Source organism: Muntiacus reevesi, chromosome 22, assembly GCF_963930625.1.
Source record: "Muntiacus reevesi chromosome 22, mMunRee1.1, whole genome shotgun sequence".
NCBI classification, from domain to species: Eukaryota; Metazoa; Chordata; class Mammalia; order Artiodactyla; family Cervidae; genus Muntiacus; species Muntiacus reevesi.
In genome coordinates, this window is record NC_089270.1 from 26,638,931 (window position 1) to 26,662,383 (window position 23,453).

Here is a 23,453-nt window from a genome sequence, read left to right on the forward strand (position 1 = left end):
CACTTGCGTGCTCCTCTGGGTGACTGAGTCATGGCCTCACCGGTAAGGCTTTCTTTACCAGGTCCAGGTCTTAGGGCTCTGGCTCCATGAACCAACAGGGCGACAAGAGTAATATTACAAATCACATAGGTGTGTTTTATGTTAGGATCAGAAAAACCTGACTTTCTGAAAGTTTCTGTGCTTTTACACAGTCTCATGGCAACACTCAGCTGAATGTCCAGGATGCACCAAGTGTTAGAGCTGGAAGGACTGCCATCATTGCTGCAACTGATAACAACATTGCTGGTCAGTTCAGTTCAGTTCAGTTGCTCAGTCGTGTCCGACTCTTTGCGACCCCATGAGCTGCGGCACACCAGGCCTCCCTGTCCATTACCAACTCCCAGAGTTTACTCAAACTCATGTCCATCGAGTTGGTGATGCCATCCAACCATCTCATCCTCTGTCATCGCCTTCTCCTCCTGCTCCCAATCTCTCCCAGCATCAGGGTCTTTTCCAATGAGTCAACTCTTCGCATGAGGTGGCCAAAGTATTGGAGTTTCAGCTTCAGCATCAGTCCTTCCAGTGAACACCCAAGACTGATCTGCTTCAGGATGGACTGGTTGGATCTCCTTGCAGTCCAAGGGCCAGAGAGGTTGCTAAGTTAACGGGTTGCAATACTCGGTCTCAGCACCTCTTCAGTCTCTCAGCCCAGCGCTCTTCCTTATATCTTAGTCTCTCATGGTCATGTCCTTTTTTGTTTCATTATATAGTTAGATACGCATAACTATAATTTAATAGATACTACCAAGAGATTATATATCTATACATGACAGTGTATGTACCCACCCCAAAACGCTCATTTTTTAAAAACGTTTTTCATAAAATCTGAATTGAATGAAATATCACATAGGAGAAGGGTCTTATAAAACACTGCCAACTGCCAGCTAGGTAAGCTTTGCCCCACAAGCAGTCAAGGTTGTGAGCTGTGTTTAACACCCTGCTTTCTTGCATTGAGCTGGTTGTCACTTGCTGTCAATGCCATCTGGATGCATCATAAGTTTGTGGTGATTTTGCAATAAACACACAGTAACTATAATGTAACCCAGAAGCAGAATGACTGTAAAAAAATAAATAAATAAATAAGGTCAACTTTTAAAATGAAATCTACCCTTACTTGAAATTTCAAGTTGAGAAATTCAAATATATTATTGATACCTGACATTAGTGATTGAACATGAAAAATTAAATAAAGAAAAGAGGTCATTTCCTAAAGAGGTCAGTATGGACACACACATGCATACAGACACACATGTTCACTTGGAGAGCCACCTTGCTAGGTTGGCAGGGCTCCATGAATGACAGCCTGTGAGGGCAGCAGATGATAAGGTTCATCTGTACTTTGCTCTCTTCATCCTCCTGTCTCCAGAGTTTTTGTCTTCAGGTTTCCCTTTTCTTTTTAGGCAAACCATCAGCTAATGACCAAATTCCAACAGAACATGTGAAGTTTGAATTATTTTTAGAAAGAGCATGATTTTTCCTTTCAATTTGTCTGTAAAGACACACTTTTAACTTAAGGAAGTTCTTGCATGACCCTGCTTTTTCGGCCAGAATGACCAATCCAATATCCGTTCAGTCACTCAGTCATGTCCAACTCTTTGTGACCCCATGAATTGCAGCACGCCAAGCCTCCCTGTCTATCACCAACTCCTGGAGTCTACCCAAGCCCATGTCCATTGAGTCAGTGATGCCATCCAGCCATCTCATCCTGTCGTCCCCTTCTCCTCCTGCCCCCAATCCTTCTCAGCATTAGGGTCTTTTCCAATGAGTCAACTCTTCACCTGAGGTGGCCAAAGTATTGGAGTTTCAGCTTCAGCATCAGTCCTTCCAATGAATGCCCAGGACTGATCTCCTTTAGGATGGACTGGTTGGATCTCCTTGCAGTCCAAGGGACTCTCAACAGTGTTCTCCAACACCACAGTTCAAAAGCATCAATTCTTTGGCGCTCAGCTTTCTTCATAGTCCAACTCTCACATCCATACATGACTACTGGAAAAACCATAGCCTTGACTAGACAGACCTTTGTTGGCAAAGTAATGGCTCTGCTTTTAAATATGCTATCTAGGTTGGTCATAACTTTCCTTCCAAGGAGTAATCCAATATATAAAATATTCCTAATATGAAAATATCTCTATTTTATTATATGCATGTATTATTAGCTAAGATTCCCAGATTATACTGAAAAGGCCAGTGCAGGTAAGTATTTGACAAAGATACTGGAAGTAAAATTGGATTAGGGGTCAGGCATCTAAAAATATATCTATCTCAGGGTTAAGTTTCTTCATCTATACAGCAAAGGCATTGGGTTAGAATTTCTTTTGTTTCTACACATTCGCTGCTTTATCTCCTTCATTGGCCATAGTAATGTTAACCTAACTCCTCTTTCTCATCCTCTTTAAAACACAAGTGAGGGATAACAACTTGAATTATCCAGGGAACTATTTAGATCTGAAATATAGTGAAGGCTAGCAAACACATCCCGACGCCTTCTGGCTCTGAAAATGAATGGCTGAGTATAAAGCATGGATGATGAAGAACAGAGATACGCTCCCAACAGTCAAAACAATGCTCACTAAGAAAACTGCACTACAAGGAATTTAATCTTAAAACTAAATATTACTGATGTTATTATACTTTTCTCCCAAGAAGGAAGAGGAGGAAAAGAAGGACAGAAGGAAAGAAAGAAGGAAGGTAGGAAGGAAAGGAGTCAGGCAGAAGGAAGGAAATATGTGAGTGTCATTAAACTCTTTTCCATCAGAGGAAAGATTAATGTAATGATCAATAATAATCATCAGGGCTTCCCTGATGCTCTAGTGGTTAAGAATCTGCCTGCCAATGCAGGGAACATGGGTTCAAACCCTGGTCCAGGAAGATCCCACGTGCCGTGAAGCAACTAGGCCCATGTGCCACAGCTACTGAGCTAGGGCTCTACAGCCTGTGAGCCGCAACTGCTGAACCCATGAGCTGCAACTACTGAAGCCTGCAAGCCTAGAATCCGTGCTCCACAAGAGAAACCACTGCAATGAGAAGCCTGTGCAACACAATGAAGAGTAGCCCCTGCTCACTGCAACTAGAGAAAAGTCTGTGAAGCAACAAAGATCCAGCACAGCCAAAATAAATAATCTTAAAAAAAATTATAAAAAGTAATGCCCCAATCAAATAGAAAATCTCTCTTTCAACTATCAAAACATGCAAAGTTGAACCTCTGTTTTTCTTCACTCGTCAAAAAAGATGCAGTTTATTACCTTCAAAGTCCACATCTCCAACGAGTTTTGTCTTTCTTGTGATTGGGTCATGGATATAGTTGATACCAACGTCGATTACAGCGGCACCTTCCTTAACCATATCAGATGTGATCAACTTTGGGATACCTAGAAGGAAAACAGAGTTGTAAAATACTGGAAAATACTTAAACTCTGTCCTTGAGAATAACAAGGGTTTATACATCTGGTATTTTTGTTGTCATGGAAAGGTAGCACATGAGGGTATCGCTGGGTGAAATTCTGCTAGGGTTTACCCTTTCACCTTAGAGACTGCTTACAGACTTCAAATGGACCCAGCTGGAGCTGCCTCCTTTTGTATCTCATATACTATAAATACCATGGGGCGATCATGGAGATAAAACAGGCTTCTGTTGAGGGTGAGTGCAGTGGAGTGAAAACAACTTGGAAGATGGAGGCAGAGACAAGGAAGTGAGGGAGGGAAGGAGGATAAAAAAACAAAAAGTGAAGATGGTACTATTCATATTTCTCAGGGTTGTGGTAAACTGCAAAGTGATGTGCAGAGTAGTATCTTATCATTTCCAAACATGAAAGACTATCCCGCTTTGATTTTTTCTTGGTTTCTTTGATCATCACATCTATATATAACTTGGAACGGTAAGAAACAGTACATTCTACTTAGTGTTTCTCCATTTGAATTTGAAAGATAGCTCTACAGAAATGTGATGTCACCATCTATTTTTTGTAACTCTTTTCAAATTTTATTTCAGATGCAACAGTGCCAGCTAACAACGGCTAGTGCTCCCTTTTTTTTTGCTATGAGTTAACAAATCATCCCTAAACTCAGTGTCTTAAACCAACAACTTATTTTTATTTTCCACAGTTGTGTGAGTTGACTGAGCTCAGCTGGATGGATCTTCCTCGGGGTCTTTCATATAAATGGAGTCAGTTAGTGGCTGCAGTTGGAGGCATCTCAACCTGTGACATTGCTGGTTGTCCGAGGTGCATTCACAGGCCTGCAGTTGAGCTCATCTGGGGATGCTGACTGGAGCACATAGATGTGGCCTCTCCACGCAGCTTGGACTTCTCACAGCCCTGCAGCTGGCTTCCAGGAGGGCGTGTTCCAAGCGGCAGGAAATAGAAGGTACCCATAGCTTGAGGATGGAACCTGGAAACTAGCACAGTGTTGCTTCTGTCGTATTCTATTGGTCACCAGTGACAGAATCCACTTAGACTGAAAAAGAGGGGTAGAGATGCGACTTCCCAATGGGAGGAGAATCAAAGAATTTGTGTCCATCTTTATTCCATCAGAATGCCTCTGGATGACACTGTGTCTGGAATGTGATTTACTCATTTTCACACTACATCCCTTAACCAGAATAGGGTAATCTGTTTTGCATCATCAGAGGCTTTCTTCTATCATCTGAATATCCAGAAGCTTTAAATGTCATCTTGTGACATATGATTTTTAGTGATAGTAAGAATTAAAAGAAAAAATTTTTAAAAAAAAGACAAAGATGATCAGATTGGATTAAGGAAAATAAAATTTCATTATATGCTGTTTATAAGAAAGTAAAAAGAGGGAAAAAGATATACCATTGTGAAAAGTTATACCACTTTCTTTTTTATATTCTCCAAGGTCTTATATTTACCTTATAGTGCATCTTGCTTTAGTTATGGAAAGCAGTGTTTTAAAAAAATTTTTGGATTCCATAATAATTAAAGACTGGAAAAGCTAAAAAAAAAAAAAAAGTTTGAATCTCTAAAAAAAAAAAAAAAAAAAAGAATTAAAAGGCTAAAAAGACAATAGAGGTACAACGAAGATACAACGAAGATGGTTATCAATGCTTGAGAGATATTTTTTCTCTTGCTTTCCTATCCTGTCCCAGAGAACTTCTCCCTTTTTATCAGTTCTAGCGTAGATATCAAGTAATGCTCCAAATAAAGTCATAAAATCCTGTATATTCTTGGCAGCCAATAGAAAAAGAAACCATAAGTGATATGACAGCAGGAAATATTTTTTAAATTAAAATGACAATGAAGTAGTTATTAAAATCCAGCTACTATGATTTTGGGAAAGATCTAGATCTCCCTCTCAATTAGGACCATTCAATTCACTATCTCAATGAATATCAATCGTCAGTGGTCAAATACACAGTTTTCCAAAGGGAGGGAAATGTGAGCTTGATTTTAATTCTCAGGAAAATTACAAAATGGAAAACAACTGAATGCATGCTTTTTTTTTTTTTTTTTGATGATGATGATGTTACATATGTCCATTGCAGAAAATGTCAAAAATATCTAAAAGTTTAAGCTGAGAACAAAAATCACTATAATCTTGCCATCCAAAGATAATAAAAGTATTTTTATTGTATTTGTTTCTAGGATTTCAAAATACTTCTTCATTAGGTATAAAGCCTATAAAAATATATATAATTTTGTTTGTATTGTGCCTCATTGTTTATCTTTGAGTTAAAATTAAACTGTAAGCATTTTCCTATTTCATCAATTATTTAAAATTTAAAAGCCACATGAAATAATTATGTAAATTACCATAGTAAGTTATTCATTCCTGCAGTCTTTTCAATACTTTGCTATCATAAATAATGCAGTGATGATCATTTGTGTTCAGGAAACTATGATGATTTCTTATCTGCAGCAGCAAGTTTGACAGTTTTTCACTGAACCCTTATGATGGGATTCAGTGAAACATGATGGAAAAACGTGGGTTGAATAAAAGCTCTCAATGGTAGTCATGACTAGTTAAATAATACATTCTGAAACAGTTTATCAATAAGAAGGTCTTCCATGAAAAGTATCTTTCAGTGCCATTTTCAAATTTTGTGAGAACTTGGAAGAACACATTGGCATCACGATAGTTATTTTATCTTTGTCCTCCTCCAGGTCCATTTTCCACCCTTCTCTGCTCTACTTTATGGCAGGGATGGGACTGATTCTTATAGAGGTCTTGTGTGTTTCCTCTCTCTCTTGGAACCCTGTCACAGCCATGAGAACAAATACAAGCCTCCCTGCTGGCAGATCCAAATCCTGTGGAAGAGAGCTGAGTTGTTTCAGGGAAGCCATCCTAGACCAGTCATCTAGTCAACCACCAGCTGAAGGCAGATGTTTGAACAAGCCAAGTCATGATCAGAATATTTGAGCTAAGGTCACCATAATTGACTAGCTGAACCATGCTCATGAGAAATTTATTTTAAAGGGTGGTTGTTTAAATTGACTGAGTTTGGGGGTGTTTGGTTGTTTTTTAATACAGCAAAAGTTGCATAATACATATTAGCAAATGACACAAAATTGGACAGAATAGCTAGTAGGTAGCTACTTTGGAATAGTGGACTATCAATAGCCATAAGAATTTGAAAGAGGTTCTGTATATCTGATCAGCTGGGTGTACTTGATTAAAAATTCACTAAAAACTCTTAGGTTGCTCCAAAACAAATAATGTCCAGATTCAGGGATGTAATGTTTTCCACTATATTTTCAGCAGAGTTTCTCTGAAAATGTTGGTTGTATTCTGGAGGCTGATCTCGAGAAGAATGATGAGAATGGATCTGGAAATCATGTCATATGGAACAAGTGCTATCAAACTAGTTGGTTCAACTGTTTACCCATCAGGTTGTGACAAGAAGAAAAAGTTTATGCCACAATGTAAATCAACTATATCAGTAAACATGCTTTTAAATTCAGCTAGCTTTAGTTTTTCATAGAAAGAATTTTTCAATGATGATAGCAATATGTTGATTTCTTTTTTTTAATTTTGGCAGTGCTGGGTCTTCTTGCAGTGTGCAGACACTGTGTTGTACCACGTGGGCTATGTGTTGCAGCATATGCTGCAACTAGTTGTCCCGTGACATGTAGGATCTTAGTTCCCTGACCAGGGATTGAACTCAGGTCCTCTGTATTGGCAGGCAGATTCTTAACCACTGGACCATGAGGGAAGTCCCAGTATGCTGATTTATCTTCTGCCACAGTTCTTTATGTTGATGTGGATCTATAACTTACAGTTCCCAAAGGGTAAGGAACAGCCATGGGTTAGTATTGGTCCATACATTGAATATCTCTGAAACAGAGGAATGGTTGAATAAACTCAAGTTGCCTTTCTTAGAGGGGAAAAAAAAAACACCTAAAAAACTAAAAATAATCAAAACCCAATAATTGTGTCTTCAGTGTGTTAAACTGTATAGGGAGTTGATTTACTTTATATATTTTTAGAAGGAAGAATGAAGGGACAAGGAAGGGAATGGATTTTAGCTCAATACAGAGAATATTTTAAGAATAAGCCACAAAGAGAAATACTGTCCTTATTCCCCATTAGAAATGTTCACAATAGGGCAAAGATGAGACTGAATTGGGAAAGTTAATGATGCTTTCAAATTTTATGATTTAAAGATTCTCTTTTGTCTAATTAAAATAATTTTTTTTCTTTCTTCTCTCAAGTAATTCATTTCTGAACCCTTGCAGACTTCTGACTCTGTCATTCTGCTAAACAAAAGAAAGAAATAATACAAATTGTACTTAACAGTTGAAATGATAACAAATAGGCATATATGATACCTACTTCAGATATGTTAAATAAGTTCTCCACTGACATTGTTGTCTTGTAGAAACAAATGACTGGAAGTAAAGTTCTTCATTAATTGTACCTTAAAAGACACTGAAAAGAAATTTCTTAGACATGAGGTATTTGGTTCCCCAAATAAACAAATGCAATGTATTTAAATTAAATTATTATCATTTGATAAAGTGACATATTAAAAACTGAACATTTGGAAAAGACTTTCAGTTTAGTTCAGTTCAGTCACTCAGTCGTGTCTGACTTTTTGCGACCCCATGGACTGATTTTAGATATTAGTCTAAAAAAAAAGATTTTAGATACTAGTAGAATGTGAAGTCAGAAAAATTTTTTATTTGTTTTTTTGTTAAAGTTGAAAATGAACTGTAGTTTCAAGTGAACATTTCCTATGAGCTTTTTCTTTTTGATGTGATAGTTCCATAGAAACCTATCCTTAATTCTTATGTAATCTGAAGACTCAAGCATTATATGTGAGAACCAAAACCATCCACAACCACATAACTTACTCTATACATTAACATACCTTTATTATTTCATTGTTTTTATCAATACAACTTTATTACTCTAGGGAACACTTGCTCAGAAAGATAAAACTTTTAAGCAATTTTATTGTCTCAAGAACACATCAAAAGACTTATTTTAATTAACATCAAACTGACATCTCAACAGATAGTATCAAAATTTTCAAGACTCTTGGAAATCCTTGCTTTAAATCCTCTCCTTGTTGTGTTTTCAATCCTAAACTTTTATATTATGATCTTTACCTAATCCTACTGAAAATTTCTGATTAAGAGACTTGCCTTAAACAAACTTCATGTTTAATCTCTTGCAACCTCATGGACTGGAGCCCACCAGGCTCCTCTATCCATGGGATTCTTGAGGCAAGCATTCTGGAATGGGTTGCCATTTCCATCTCCAGGGGATCTTCCCCACCCAAGGATCAAACCCACATCTCCGGCATTGCAGGTAGATTCTTTACTATCTGCACCACCAGGGAAATCCCCAAAACAAACTTCTACATCTCCTAAATATTCCAACTTTGCTTCTACACCCTAAGATGTTACTAAGGTAAAGTAGCTCACTGGGGCTGGTGGCGGGGGGGTGGTGGTGGGGGGCGGGGATTCCTGATTTGTGGAATTTGGTGATTTCTGCGGTATAAGTATTCCTATCATGGCTGACTTCAAGTTACCAAGGTGATCCTTCTCAGGCTAACAGGAGTTAGGTTCAGCACACCACTGCTTCTAAGGGATTATCAAGATAGTGTTCTCCCATGCTTCTCTAACCTAAACTCAGATTTGTCTTATTGATGGATTGTTTGGATGCCATCTGGGGGAAACCAATGTTCAACAATACTGGGGATCTGTGAAAATCTAATCAAGAACTTCTCTTGGCCATGGTCCAGGACCTCAAGTTGGAACCATGGTTGCCTCTTTGGCCCTTTGAGCCTCTTGCTGGTAAAGGAAGCTGTTGGCCTCTGTGACTGGGATGATGAGGTAAGTCTTGCATTGAGTCCCAACTCTAATTTCTTTTCTTTAAAGGTTCCCAAATACTGAGTTTATTTTGTCTTCTTTAAATAAGAAACTCATTTTAGGAATCCTTTGATTATATGTTCAGGTAAATAACTTTTATCTTTGGTGGAAGTCAGTGCTATTACTTACAACACAACTTGTCTCTATCGCTGTCATCTTTTGTTGTGTATCTACAAAGGAAGAGTTCACAGCAAGGGGATGTGGGTAAGGTAGATAAATCCATTACTCAAACTGACCCTGAGGACTGAAAAGTTCAGAAAGTGTCTTTTGAATTTTGGAAAATCCTGTGGATGTTTTGCCTCAGCTCACTTGTTTCCCTGGCTAAGATGGTAAAAAATCTGCCTGCAGTGCAGGAGACCTGGGTTTGATCCCTGAGTCAGGAATATCCTCTCGAGAAGGGAATGGCTACCCACTCCAGTGTTCTTGTCTGGAGAATTCCATAGACAGAGGAGCCTGGCAGGCTTACAGCCCATTGGTCCACAAAGGGTTGGATACAACTGAAGTGATTTAGCACTAGCACAGCTTCCCAAATATCCAATGTTCTGCCTTTTTTTTTTTTTTTTTTTTTTTATGTTTCTGAGGGAATATCTAAGGCATTTAGATTCCAAAATTGTTCCCTTAAAATGTCTTCACCAAGGCAAACAAAAAGTGAAAAACTAAAAATGGTCTCTTTTAGAGTCTTCCAAGTCTTAGTACAAATCAAATAGCTCTTTTATTATTTATCTTCCCCCAACTTAAGTTTCTCTACTTCCTTTGACTTGTTCCTTTTACCTCCTAACTGTCTAGAAAAATCTCCAAAGTGCAATTACTTCATAAAATTAACCACCCCTCCCCTCACCATCAGAAACAGGGAAAATTGCATTGTTTTAAGGTCTGGTCTCATATTGAGCCAAAAAGCCAAGTGATAAAATTTGCAGAGGAATTAGAAATAGTTTTAGGAATCAATAATACAGTAACCCCAAGTGTATATCAAATAGTACATATGTGTTCTGTTATGAAAGAGTCGAATGGAAAGATAGGATTCAAAGACCCCAATTTGCATAAGAAATCAGAAGAATTTAGAAAAGTTGTGCATATTAGACAAGGTCTTTTGGAAACTATCCCCTCCTGTGAGCACAGATTGAATCCTGATCCCGTCTTATAAGCAAAGAAAGGAACCATCCATTGGAGAATTCAGAGACAAGTTCTTTAATACCTTTAGACAGTTTTCATAAGTAACTCCTGCTGCAAATGTAATGAGCTCTCTACTAACTTTTTGCCAATACCTTTAAGCCTGAAATAGAAAGTTTAATACACTAGAAACATTTAGAATTTAAACATCTATAATTTAAAACATTCTAGAAAAACTAGAATGGAATAATAGACCCACTGCCAGACATTCAGCACTTTACTGAGCATTTTAAAAAGAATATGAGAACAAAGGGAATAAGACTCAGATAAAACAATTAGACATTCCCTATGAGGAGGAAGAGGAGGAGGAAAAGGAATCAAATGCCCAATCTCTTATTTTATCCTTGAAAATTCACAAGGAGAATGTCCTCATAATGTTAGAAGGCAACCTTTTGCTTGATCTGGGCACTACTTTATTAGTCTTAAACTGCTATTTAATTCAACATCTCCCTTGGAGAGATGGTTGTGGGTGTTTAAGAATACACAAATGTTCCACATGTCCTGGCTGCGAGCAGAGGTGCAGTCTTGGCTCCTCAATGACCCCACACTTGCGAATTTGATAGGGACAGATGTATGCTCAAAGTGGAATCATCAACAAATTAAGTGATTTGATAGTCTCTTTCCTGAAAACTCTGAGGACTTCCTATTCATAATGAGGTCGCAAGTAATATTAACTTAGACTTACTGTGTATAAATCAAGTCCAAATTGAACATCTCAAAGAAATGCTAGAGTTTCTGTGGGTAACACTTCTATAATACTGGCAGCATTAATAGGACTGAACCTCTAGCTAAACCTCTATCTAGTGAGAAAAGCACATTTGTTGAGACGTTCTTAAGTTTCAGTGAGTTTCACTTGGGGAGCTTGTTAGACTGCCTGTGTCCTGAGTCAGCAGGCCAGATATGGCCCAGGAGTCTGCATTTTAAAACTTCTCCAGGCGATTCTGGTACATAATATTCTCTTAAAGCACTAGCTAAAGACAGACCAAAACTAACAGAAAATGGACTGGTTATTAAAACGCCTGCCCTTCTACGTAAAAACACCAATGGGTTGAGGATATAGAATCATTCAGAATCTTAGATGCATAAATAGAATATTCATTCCCCAGTTCCCTGTAGTAGCAACCTCAAATTCTGTTTTATCCTTGTGCCTCCTGAGAGAATATATTTAGTTTAGATCTGTATTTTGTTTCCTTTAGTGTCCTTTCTTTAGTGTTAATTATAATTGACTATTATGATTTCTTTTAGATCATAATAATCAATATTTATTGACCTTCTTCTGGAAATATCAACAATATACATATCTGGGCTATTGTTATACCCAGGAGTTTACTAAGTCATCCTCATACTTTTTCAGAATCCTCTATCAGGACCTAAAGAATCTGAAATTCTCCTGTAATTATATTCTTATCATTCAAAGGAAGATTTGCAGAAGAACATATATTTTAGAAGATGTGAATCAGACACTGAATTTTAAGTTTCTAAAAATTCAAAATACTTTTAGGCTATGCTGGCCTATCAGCAGATGTATTCCTCAAGTAAATAGGTAATAAGAAACATTACAAGTACAATAAAATAGCTGTTAGATTTTATATAAATATTTGTTATTGCAAATTCCCTCCTTTATAGTTAGCAGTTTTCAAAACTCTCATATCAGTTCTTTAAATTCCTAATAAAACATACCAACTCTATATTCTAAGATATTCAGTTACATGAAATTTCATTGTTGCACACTTATAATATCATCAACATTTCCAGCTTTAACCCTGCAGAGCAAAAACAGTCTTGAGAAAGAACACAGCTGGAAGAATCACCCTACCTGATTTCAGGCCACACCACAAAGCTACAGTAATCAAAACAGCCTGGTATTGACACAAAAACAGACACACGGATCAATGAACAGATTAGAGAGCCCAGAAATAAACCCATGCCCTTATAGTCTATTAATCTATGGCAAAGGAGGCAAGGATGTATAACGGAGAAAAGACAGCCTCCTCAATAAATGGTGCTGGTAAAACTGGACAGCTACACATAAGAGAATGAAATCAGAACATTCTCTAACATCATATATCACAATAAACTCAAAATGAATTAAAGACTTCAGTAAAAACAACAACAATAACAACTTATTAAAGACCTAAATTTAAGACCAAAAACCATTAAACTCCTAGAGGAAAATGTAGGCAGAACACTCTGACATAAATTGTAGCAATATTTTTTGGATCTGTCTTCTAAAGCAAAGTAAATAAAAGCAAAAATAAACAAAAGGGACCTAATTAAACCCAAAATATTTTGCACAGTAAAGGAAACCATTGACAAAAAAAAAAAAAAAAACCTACTCAATGGGAGAAAATATTTACAAATGATATCACTGACAAGGAGTTAATATCCAACATACATTAAAAAGCTCATATTAATACAACTCAACATAAAAAATAAACAATTAAAAAGTGGGCAGAAAACCTGAATATACATTTTTCCAAAGGGACATGAAGATAGTAGACAACAGGCACATGAAAAGATGCTCAACATCAGTAAATGTTAAGGAAATGCAAATCGAAACTACAGTGAGATATCACCTCACACCTGTCAGAATGGCTATCATAAAATGAACACAGATAACAAATTATTGGCAAGGATGTGTAGAAAAGGGAATTTTGTACATTGTTTGTGGGAATGTAATTGATGCAACCACTGGGGAAACAGAATGGAAGTTTTAAAAAAAATTAAAAATAGAACCAGCAATTATACTCCTGGGTATATATCTGAAAAAAACAAAAACACCAGTTTGAAAGGATAACACACCCCAATGTTTATACCAAAATTATTTACAATTGTCAAGATATGGAAGCAACAGAAGTGTCTGCCAACAGATGAATGAATAAAGAAGATGTCACACACACACACACACACACACACAGGAATAATACTCGGCCATAAAAAAGAATGAAATTTTGTCATTTGTAGTAATATGGATGGATTTGGAGGGTATTATGTTAAGTGAGATACTTCAAAAGGGTAAGACAAGTACCGTATGATACTGCATTTTTGTGTGAAATCTAAAAAATACAACAAACTTGTGAATACAACCAAAAGAAAGCAGAAATAAATATAGAGAACAAACTAGTGGTTACCACTGAGGAGAAGGAAGGGGGAGGGACAATATAGGGGTAGGAGAGTAAGAGGTACAAACTGTGATATAGAAAATAAGCTACAGGGATATATTATACAGTAGAGAGAAAATAACCAAGGTTTTATAATAATAATAAATGGGGTGTAACCTTTAAAAATAAATTAATTTTTAAAAAATTCTAAAAGACAGAAATATAGATCAATGGAACAGAATAGAAAGCCCAGAGATAAATCCATGTACCTACAGACACCTTATCTTCAACAAAGGAGGCAAGAATATACAATGGAAAAAAGACAGCCTCTTTAACAGTGGTGCTGGGAAAACTGGTCAACCACTTGTAAAAGAATGAAACTAGAACACTTTCTAACACCATACACAAAAATAAACTGAAAATGGATTAAAGATCTAAATGTAAGACCAGAAACTATAAAACTCCTAGAGGAGAACATAGGCAAAACACTCTCTGACATAAGTCACAGCAAGATCCTCTATGACCCACCTCCCAGAATACTGGAAATAAAAGCAAAAATAAACAAATGGGACCTAATGAAACTTAAAAGCTTTTGCACAACAAAGGAAACTATAAGCAAGGTGAAAAGACAGCCTTCAGAATGGGAGAAAATAATAGCAAATGAAGAAACAGACAAAGGATTAATCTCAAAAATATACAAACAACTCCTGAAGCTCAATTCCAGAAAAATAAATGATCCAATCAAAAAATGGGCCAAAGATCTAAACAGACATTTCTCCAAAGAAGACATACAGATGGCTAACAAACACATGAAAAGATGTTCAACATCACTCATTATCAGAGAAATGCAAATCAAAACCTCAATGAGGTCCCATTACATGCCAGTCAGAATGGCTGCTATCCAAAAGTCTACAAGCAATAAATGCTGGAGAGGGTGTGGAGAAAAGGGAATCCTCTTACACTGTTGGTGGGAATGCAAACTAGTACAGCCGCTAAAAAACTGAAAATAGAACTGCCATGTGACCCGGCAATCCCACTCTTGGGCATATACACTGAGGAAATCAGATCTGAAAGAGACACGTGCACCCCAATGTTCATCGCAGCACTGTTTATAATAGCCAGGACATGGAAGCAACCTAGATGCCCATCAGCAGATGAATGGATAAGGAAGCTGTGGTACATATACACCATGGAATATTACTCAGCCATTAAAAAGAATTCATTTGAATCAGTTCTAATGATATGGATGAAACTGGAGCCCATTATACAGAGTGAAGTAAGCCAGAAAGATAAAGACCAATACAGTATACTAACGCACATTTATGGAATTTAAAAAGATGGTAACGATAATCCTATATGCAAAACAGAAAAAGAGACACAGATGTACAGAACAGACTTTTAGACTCTGTGGGAGAAGGCGAGGGTGAGATGTTCTGAGAGAATAGCTTTGAAACAAGTATACTATTAAGGATGAAACAGATCACCAGCCCAGGTTGGAAGCATGAGACAAGTGCTCAGGGCTGGTGCACTGGGATGACCCAGAGGGATGGGATGGGGAGGGAGGTGGGAGGGGAACACATGTAAATCCATGGCTGATTCATGTCCATGTATGGCAAAAACCACTACAATACTGTAAAGTAATTAGCCTCCATCTAATAAAAATAAGTGGGGAAAAAAATTAAGGAAATATAAAAAAAATTCTAACTTATAAATAAAATTACATACTAAAGACTGAGATAGGTTTATGGAGGTAGGCTTATGATTTTTTTACCCCAAGTGAATTAATCCATCTATGAATTTACTTCTGACAGAAACAAAAGGTCTTTATGAATGCAAATTTCAAAAATAATTGGGATAATTATTTTAGAGTGAACTATTCTCATCAGCAGAGAAGGCAATGGCAACCCACTCCAGTACTCTTGCCTGGAAAATTCCATGGACTGAGGAGCCTGGTAGGCTGCGGCCCATGGGGTCATTAGGAGTTGGGACACGACTGAGCAACTTCACTTTCACTTTTCACTTCCATGCATTGGAGAAGGAAATGGCAAGCTGCTCCAGTATTCTTGCCTGGAGAATCCCAGGGACGGGGGAGCCTGGTGGTCTGCCGTCTATGGGGTCACACAGAGTCAGACATGACTGAAGCGACTTAGCAGCAGTAGCATTCTCATCAGAAAATTTAGTAAGATTTTGATTCATCTAAGATTTCTCTGTTGTGAGTGAAATCTTTTATTGATAGCAGACTGATCAATGGATGGTCTACACAGAATCACACTATTTCAAAGGTTATAAGTTTCTTATTAGGTTATTTCAAATCTGTTATTTTGTGATCTCTTATATGACAAATATGAAATAAACAACCAATGCTGTTTTAGCAAAATATACTGGATAAATATAGCATTTAGAAAAACAACAGCATTATTTAAAGTATAAACAGGACATGATTCTACACCCTAGGAGTTGTTTATTTTTATATGAAGGTAAAACCAACACTTCTTGAGTAAGTGAAGGCCATATCCTAGAACCCCAACTAGGTATTTTCACATGATTTCACATGGTTATTTGATAATCTCAGAATTTAGTTCGCAAGAATTGTTTTTAAAGTAATCTTTTCCCTATGAATCCTCCTATCACAGTCATCTTTCTTTATGAAATGGCTCAGTCAAGGCATCCTGATAAAAGGAAGCACCATATTTACACATCAATTTAATTAGTAGAGTTCAAAGGGCTGTGCGAACATTATCTAATTAAACTTCACAACAATTCAGTGAAGCAAGAGAAGGTTACCCATTATCCTCATTCACAGAAGAGAGATTTTGAGGTGCTGAGAGGCTAATTGATTTCTTGGTTTCACAATGATGAGTCAGAAGTGAGACTGGGAACAAAACCAGAATTCTTATTCAAATATAAAAGTAACACCGTGGAAATGCTTATTCAGATGCATCACTCCTTCAGCTGGAAGTTGTCCTACTACATAAATAACAAGAGCAATTGCAATGGAATCTGTGAATGTATATGGTTCTGTCTAGATTAGAAAAAACTATGTTCAACAGTATTTGCTTTGGAGACAGTAGTATGCTGGCTAAATGCATCCTAGCTAAATAGAGACTATATTAGTAGTGAGGGTACTTCAGTGTCTTCCCCAGAGTCTTCCTGTTACTTCTAGGAATCCCCAAGAAGTGGATTATAAACCAGTAAATCAGTGACAATGACCACAGAACATGTCCTCTTTTTTCTCTTTTTCCCTGGCTTCTTTGATTCCTATCTGATACCTGTTTGACTATGATGCCTGTCAGGAGAGTAATGTCTATACCTAGGGCAATCTCTGGAGAAGGCAATGGCACCCCACTCCAGTACTCTTGCCTGGAAAATCCCATGGGCGGAGGGGCCTGGTGGGCTGCAGTCCATGGGGTCGCGAAGAGTCAGACACGACTGAGTGACTTCACTTTCACTTTTCACTTTCATGCACTGGAGAAGGAAATGGCAACCACTCCAGTGTTCTTGCCTGGAGAATCCCAGGGATGGGGCAGCCTGGTGGGCTGCCGTCTATGGGATCGCACAGAGTCGGACACGACTGAAGTGACTTAGCAACAGCAGCAGAGCAATCTCTGGATACTTCTAAAACTTCTAATCCTTGGGGTGCCAGGCCAGCCTTGAATTCCTTACAGAGCTGAGGACCAGTAGGATTTTGCTCGTCTCCATACTTGATTCTCCAGGGATATGGAATCCCTTTGTTTTCAGAAACTCATAGAATTGCTCATGAGCAGTTATATCAGGTTTTGTTGTTGTTGTCCAGTTGCTCAGTCATGTCCGACTCTTGGACCATATGGACTGCAGCATGCCAGGCTTCCCTGTCCCTCACAATCTTCTGGAGCTTGCTCAAACTCATGTCTTGAGTTGGGGATGCCATCGAACTATCTGGTCCTCTGTCATCCCCTTTCCTCGTGCCTTCAATCTTTTCCAGAATGATGGTCTTTTCTAAAGACCTGATAATTGACATCAGCTTTTACCTTGAACCTTTTTTGCTGCGAAGTCCAGTGGACCTCTTGGGGGGTGAGATGCATGTTTCTCTTTTATCCCTCCCATTAACAAAACCATGTTCCTTTCAAATAGACACTGGTGCATTGGAGGCACAGGTGGAGGCTGGAGGACAATTGGGACAATAGGTTGTTCACTCAGTCGTGTCTGTTTGCGACCCCATGAACTGCAGCACACCAGGTTTCCCTGTCATCATCATCTCCCAGAATTTACTCAAACTCATGTCCTTTAAGTCAGTGATGCCATCCCACCATCTTATCCTCTGTTGTCCCCTTCTCCTCCTGCCCTTAATCTTTCCCAGTACCAGTCTTTCCCAAAGAGTTAGTTCATCACATCAGGTGGCCAAAATATTGGAGCTTCAACTTCAGCGTCAGTCCTTCCAATGAAGATTCAGGGTTGATTTCCTTGAGGATTGACTTGTTGGATCTCCTTGCAGTGCAAGGGACTCTCAAGAGTCTTCTCCAGCACCACAGTTTGAAAGCATCAATTCAAAGGGCCTACATTGCCAATCTCCATGGGGTATACAGAGCACACAAATGGAATAAGATTAAAACACGTTTTCATCCTTTCTTTACAGGAAAGGATGTTTACCAAGCTCACATGTAAAATGATCAAAGCAAGGATAGATGTACTCACTGAAATTAAAAGGTAGGATTGGGGGAGCACCAGCTCCTTAGGTACCCAAGAGTTCAGTTTGAAAGCCAGTGAGTTCAGTTCCTTTTGCTTAAAAACTTAGCTCCTGAAAGCCAGATAGTCTAAATAATGTATATACATGAGGCCGATATTTTGGAAGCACAAATTATTTTTTTCATAATTCTGTTATTTCCTTTGTACATAGTCTTAGACCTTCCCTTCTTCCATCTTGTTGCTTGCTGGTCTCAGCCTATTGATAACAATGCTGTAGCTGAACCTGCTCTTTTGGTTCTTAGGATTGTAAGATGCTATCAGCAATAACCCTTTAGAAATTTTTTAAAAAACGTTATTGACACAGGAGCTGGAAATTACATGGCACACCTGGGGCACACAGTCAGTGAGGTCACAGGTAAAGCAACATGACTTTGTGGTTCCTTTATTTAAGAAGTGGAGTCTTTTTTCCATGCTTTGAATCAGCCTGGCCATAGAAATCTGATCAACAGAATAAAGGAAAAATGACAGAGCACCAGGAAAAATCAAAGAAATAGTTGTTTTCTGTGTTTCATCCTTAAACGAATGGGAATAATTATAGTATTTCAAAACTGAGGATTTTTTCTCTATTTACTTTTGACTGATAACATTCATTAGATTAAGCAAATTTTCTCCATTCCTAGGTCAGAATGACTGTTTTAAAAACTTGTTTCTTTGTTGTTGATTTATTAAATCACAAATAGGTGCTGACTATTATAAATAGCTTTTTCTACATCTTTTGCGGTTTTAAGAGTAATGGTGCATGTGTGCTAAGTTGCTTCAGTCCTGTCTGACCCTTTGTGACTCTATGGACTGTAGCCCATCAGGCTCCTCTGCCCATGGGATTCTCCAGGCAAGAATACTGGAGTGCATTGCCATGCCCTCCTCCAGGGATCTTCCCGACCCAGGAATCAAACCCGTGTTGCTTATGCCTCCTGCATTGGCAGGCATTCTCTACCACGAGTGGCACCTGGGAAGCTGGGTAGTAATACAGTTTAAAGAATTCAATTTTTGGTAATATAGTTTTAAAAAATCTGAATTCTTGCCTTATATTCTTTTAATACTGTGGTTTTATTTATTTATTTTTCAACTTAAAAAGGTTTTGTCTTTATTTTCATGGACATTTATTTTCTCACATGATTATCCAGGCAAGAAATGTGTGTTTTACAATGAGTGTTTTAGCTTGCACTCAAAAATCTGACTTTGACAGCAGGCATTTAAAAATTGTGGTGTCAGAGGGTCTTCAAAATATATATATATAAAAAATACTGTGGTTTTAAATTTACTAATATTCATAAGTAAAATTAGACAAAGTTTTTTTTATTCCCCTGTCACCTTTGTCGTGTTTTGGTATCAGTATTATGTGCGCATGCTTAATCTCTCAGTTGTGTCCAACTCTTTGTGACCGCAGGGACCTGCAGCCCACCAGGCTCCTCTGTCCATGGGGATTCTCCAGGCAAGAACATTGAAGTGGGTTGCCATGCCCTCCTCCAAGGGATCTTCCCAACCCAGAGACTGAACCAGGGTCTCCTGCATTGCAGGTGGATTCTTTACCAGCTGAGCTACCAGGGAAGCCCCATCAGTGATCTTATAAATTAAATTGGGTAAAGTTTCTTCTCCCTCTTTGTCCCCTTCCCCCACCGTCTCCACCTCCTCCTCTTCCTTTCTTCTCTTTCCATACTAAGTTTATATAAGACATAATTATTTATTCCTTAAAGAATTAAAAGTTCTTTCTGAAATTATCTCCAGACCATCTAGTACTTATTATTTTAATGTGAAGAACTATTTACCAATTCAATTTATTTTATACTTAGTAGTTTTAATCAGATTTTCTCTGTCTTGGGAGAATTTTGGTCATTCCCACCTCCCCTCTCCAGTTTTTAAAATTTTATTTTATTTTACTTATTTATTTCTGGCAGTGCCACAAAGCTAGTCGGATCTTGGTTCCCCAACCAGGGATCAAACCTGGGCCCACAGTAGTGAAAGCACTGAATCTTAACCACTGAATCACCAGGGATTCCATTCTCTGGTTTTAACATGCTATCCAGGTTTTTAAGTATCAATCTAGGTTTTAAAATTTAATGGCATAAGATTATATAATTTTAAAATGTCCCACTGTCTCAGTTATGTTTTCTGATTTTACTTTTTGTGCCCTCTCTCTTTTTTCTTTCCCTAATTTTGACCCTAATAGCTACGTTACATACACCAATGCAAATTTTGGTGTATTCCAATACAGATTGTAAATTTATCCTATTGAAAATATGAGCTCTATCAAATGATTCATACCATTGAGATATTCCAAATTTTAATTATAGAATTTAAAGATTAGATGTGTATACAGCTTGTGATATTTCATATTTAATTTTTCTTACATAAGGCTATATTTCAGTAAATTATGGTTTATAATAAATGCATGTAAGTGCAATAAAACCTGCAGGATTTTGGTATTCCACTCATTGAATACTTATATTTGAAATTTCCAATTGCTTATGAATAAAATGCAAACAAAATTTAGATGATTCATCTACAGAATTTCAACTCCACTCTAGTACACTTAGTTTGCTCACTAGAAAATTAAAATTTCAAAATTTATATATCTATGATGAGCAAATAGAAATACATAGATAGCTGTACATATGTATATGCATATTTTTAAAACTTGTAAATTTGGACAACCACTGTTCTGCTTCAATTGGCAGACTATCTCATCTCAATTGGAAAAAATTCTGAGTTATGTATGTACCACAATTAACCCCAAGGAATTTCTGTGCATATCATTTTTTTCTTAGACACTTTAATGATGTATAATTCACCCATTTAAATTATACAGTTCAGTGGTTTTTAGTATTCATCACCAGTCACAAAATTGTGTTTATCACCATAATCAATTTTTTATCATTTTCATCATCCTTTTATCCATTAGCAGTCACTCCCCAATTCTCCCTGCCTCCCCAGTACCAGTCAATTACTAATCTGCTTCTATCTCTATGGATTTGTCTATTCAGGTTATTTTATATAAAGGGAATCATACTATGGTGATATATTTGTGTACTAGTTTTGTGTGGGGTCATGTGTTCTTTTCATTGGGGTATATATCTCGGAGTGGAATTATGGAGTCATAAGGGAACTCCCTATTTAATATTGTGGACAGCCAGATAATTTCCTAAACCATTTTATACTTAACTGAGAAATGTATGTAGATTCCAATTTTTACTTTCTTGTCAACACTTACTATTATCTGAAATTTTGATAGTGACCTTGGTGGGTATGAAGTGTTATCTCATTTGGTTTTGGTTTGCATTTCCCTAATGATAATGATAGTGAGCATCTTTTCATGTGATTTTGTTTTTCTTTTTTTCTTTATTTTTTTATTTTTATTTTTTATTTTTCAGTGGGTTTTGTCATACATTGATATGAATCAGCCACAGAGTTATTTTCATGTGACTTTATTGACTATTTATTTAACTTCTTGGAAGCACCTCTGTTCAGATCATTTGTCCATGTTTGAATTAGATTTTTTTTTTTTTCCATTGATGAACTGTAAGAGTTCTTTGTTTATTTTGGGTATAAATCCCTTATCAGATATTTGATTTGCAAATATTTTCTCTCATTCTTTGGGTTGTCTTTTTGTTATCTTGATGATAACCTTTGAGGAATAAAGTTTTTAAAAATTTTTTATGAAATTCAATTTTTCCTTTTGTGGATTGTGTTTTTGGCATAATAGTTAAGAAGAATCTGCCTATCCCAAAGTTATGAAGATTTACTGCAATCTTTTCTTCAAAGAGTTTTATAACTTTAGCTCTTATGTTTGGTCTCTGATCCATCTTGAGTTAATTTTATGTATAGTATGAGAAAGCAGTCCAACTTCATTCTTTTGCCCATGTGGACATCCAGTTGTTCTAGAACTATTGGTTTAAAAGACTTAAACCATGGAGATTGCCAATATCCCTTACGTATTCTACAGATTCAGTGAAATTGTCAAAATTCCAACAGACTTTTTTCAGAAGTTGACAACTTAATCCTAAAAATCATATGGAAAATTATGAAGCATGAGATGAATGAATATGGGACCTCTTTCCTTGTATTTATGTGATCTTTCCATTCAGTTCAGTTCAGTTGCTCAGTCGTGTCCGACTCTTTGTGACCCCATGGACTGCAGCACGCCAGGCCTCCCTGTCCATCACCAACTTCCGGAGTTTACTCAAACTCATGTCCGTGGAGTCGGTGATGCCATCCAACTATCTCGTCCTCTGTTGTCCCCTTCTCCTCCTGCCTTCAATCTTTCCCAGCATCAGGGTCTTTTCCAAAGAGTCAGCTCTTCGCATCAGGTGGCCAAAGTACTGGAGTTTCAGCTTCAACATCAGTCCTTCCAATGAATATTTAGGACTGATTTCCTTTAGGATGGACTGGTTGGACCTCCTTGCAGTCCAAGGGACTCTCAAGAGTCTTCTCCAACACCACAGTTCAAAAGCATCAATTCTTCAGCACTCAGCTTTCCTTATAGTTCAACTCTCACATCCACATGTGACTACTGGAAAAACCATAGCTTTGACTGCTGCTGCTGCTGCTAAGTCACTTCAGTCGTGTCCGACTCTGTGCGACCCCATAGATGGCAGCCCACCAGGCTCCCCTGTCCCTGGGATTCTCCAGGCAAGAACACTGGAGTGGGTTGCCATTTCCTTCTCCAATGCAGCAAAGTGAAAAGTGAAAGTGAAGTTGCTCAATCTTGTTCGACTCTTAGCGTCCCCATGGACTGCAACCTAACAGGCTCCTCCATCCAAGGGATTTTCCAGGCAAGAGTACTAGAGTCGGGGGTGCCACTGCCTTCTCCATAGCCTTGACTAGACGGACCTTTGTTGGCAAAGTAATGTCTCTGCTTTTTAATGTGATCTTTAATTCTCTTCAAAAATGTTTTGTTGTTTTTCAGGATAGGATATTTTCCATTCTTTTTGTTAAATTTATTCCTGAGTGCTTTATCCTTTCTGGAATCATTTCTTAATTTTGTTTTCAGTTTACTGATCACTAATGTGTAAAAACAGAATTGATTTTTATATATTGATCTTGTATCCTGAAGCTCTGTTAAACTCATTTATTGGTTCTGATAAATTTT

The 23,453-nt window shown here is 37.5% G+C and overlaps 1 protein-coding gene across 5 annotated transcripts in view; it reads right to left on the reverse strand.

Moving 5' to 3' along the window:
- MTHFD2L (methylenetetrahydrofolate dehydrogenase (NADP+ dependent) 2 like) overlaps nt 1-23,453 on the reverse strand; it is a 149,965-nt gene that overhangs the window by 27,051 nt on the left and 99,461 nt on the right. For 3 of the 5 annotated variants that reach the window (XM_065914422.1, XM_065914420.1, XM_065914421.1), the window contains one exon: nt 3,282-3,407. The exons of 1 other annotated variant lie outside the window; for it this stretch is intronic. In XM_065914422.1, the coding sequence (XP_065770494.1) occupies nt 3,282-3,407 (126 nt within the window). Of the gene's footprint in view, nt 1-3,281; nt 3,408-23,453 lie in introns of those variants that run through there. One more of the 5 variants, XM_065914424.1, reaches the window with a different exon arrangement.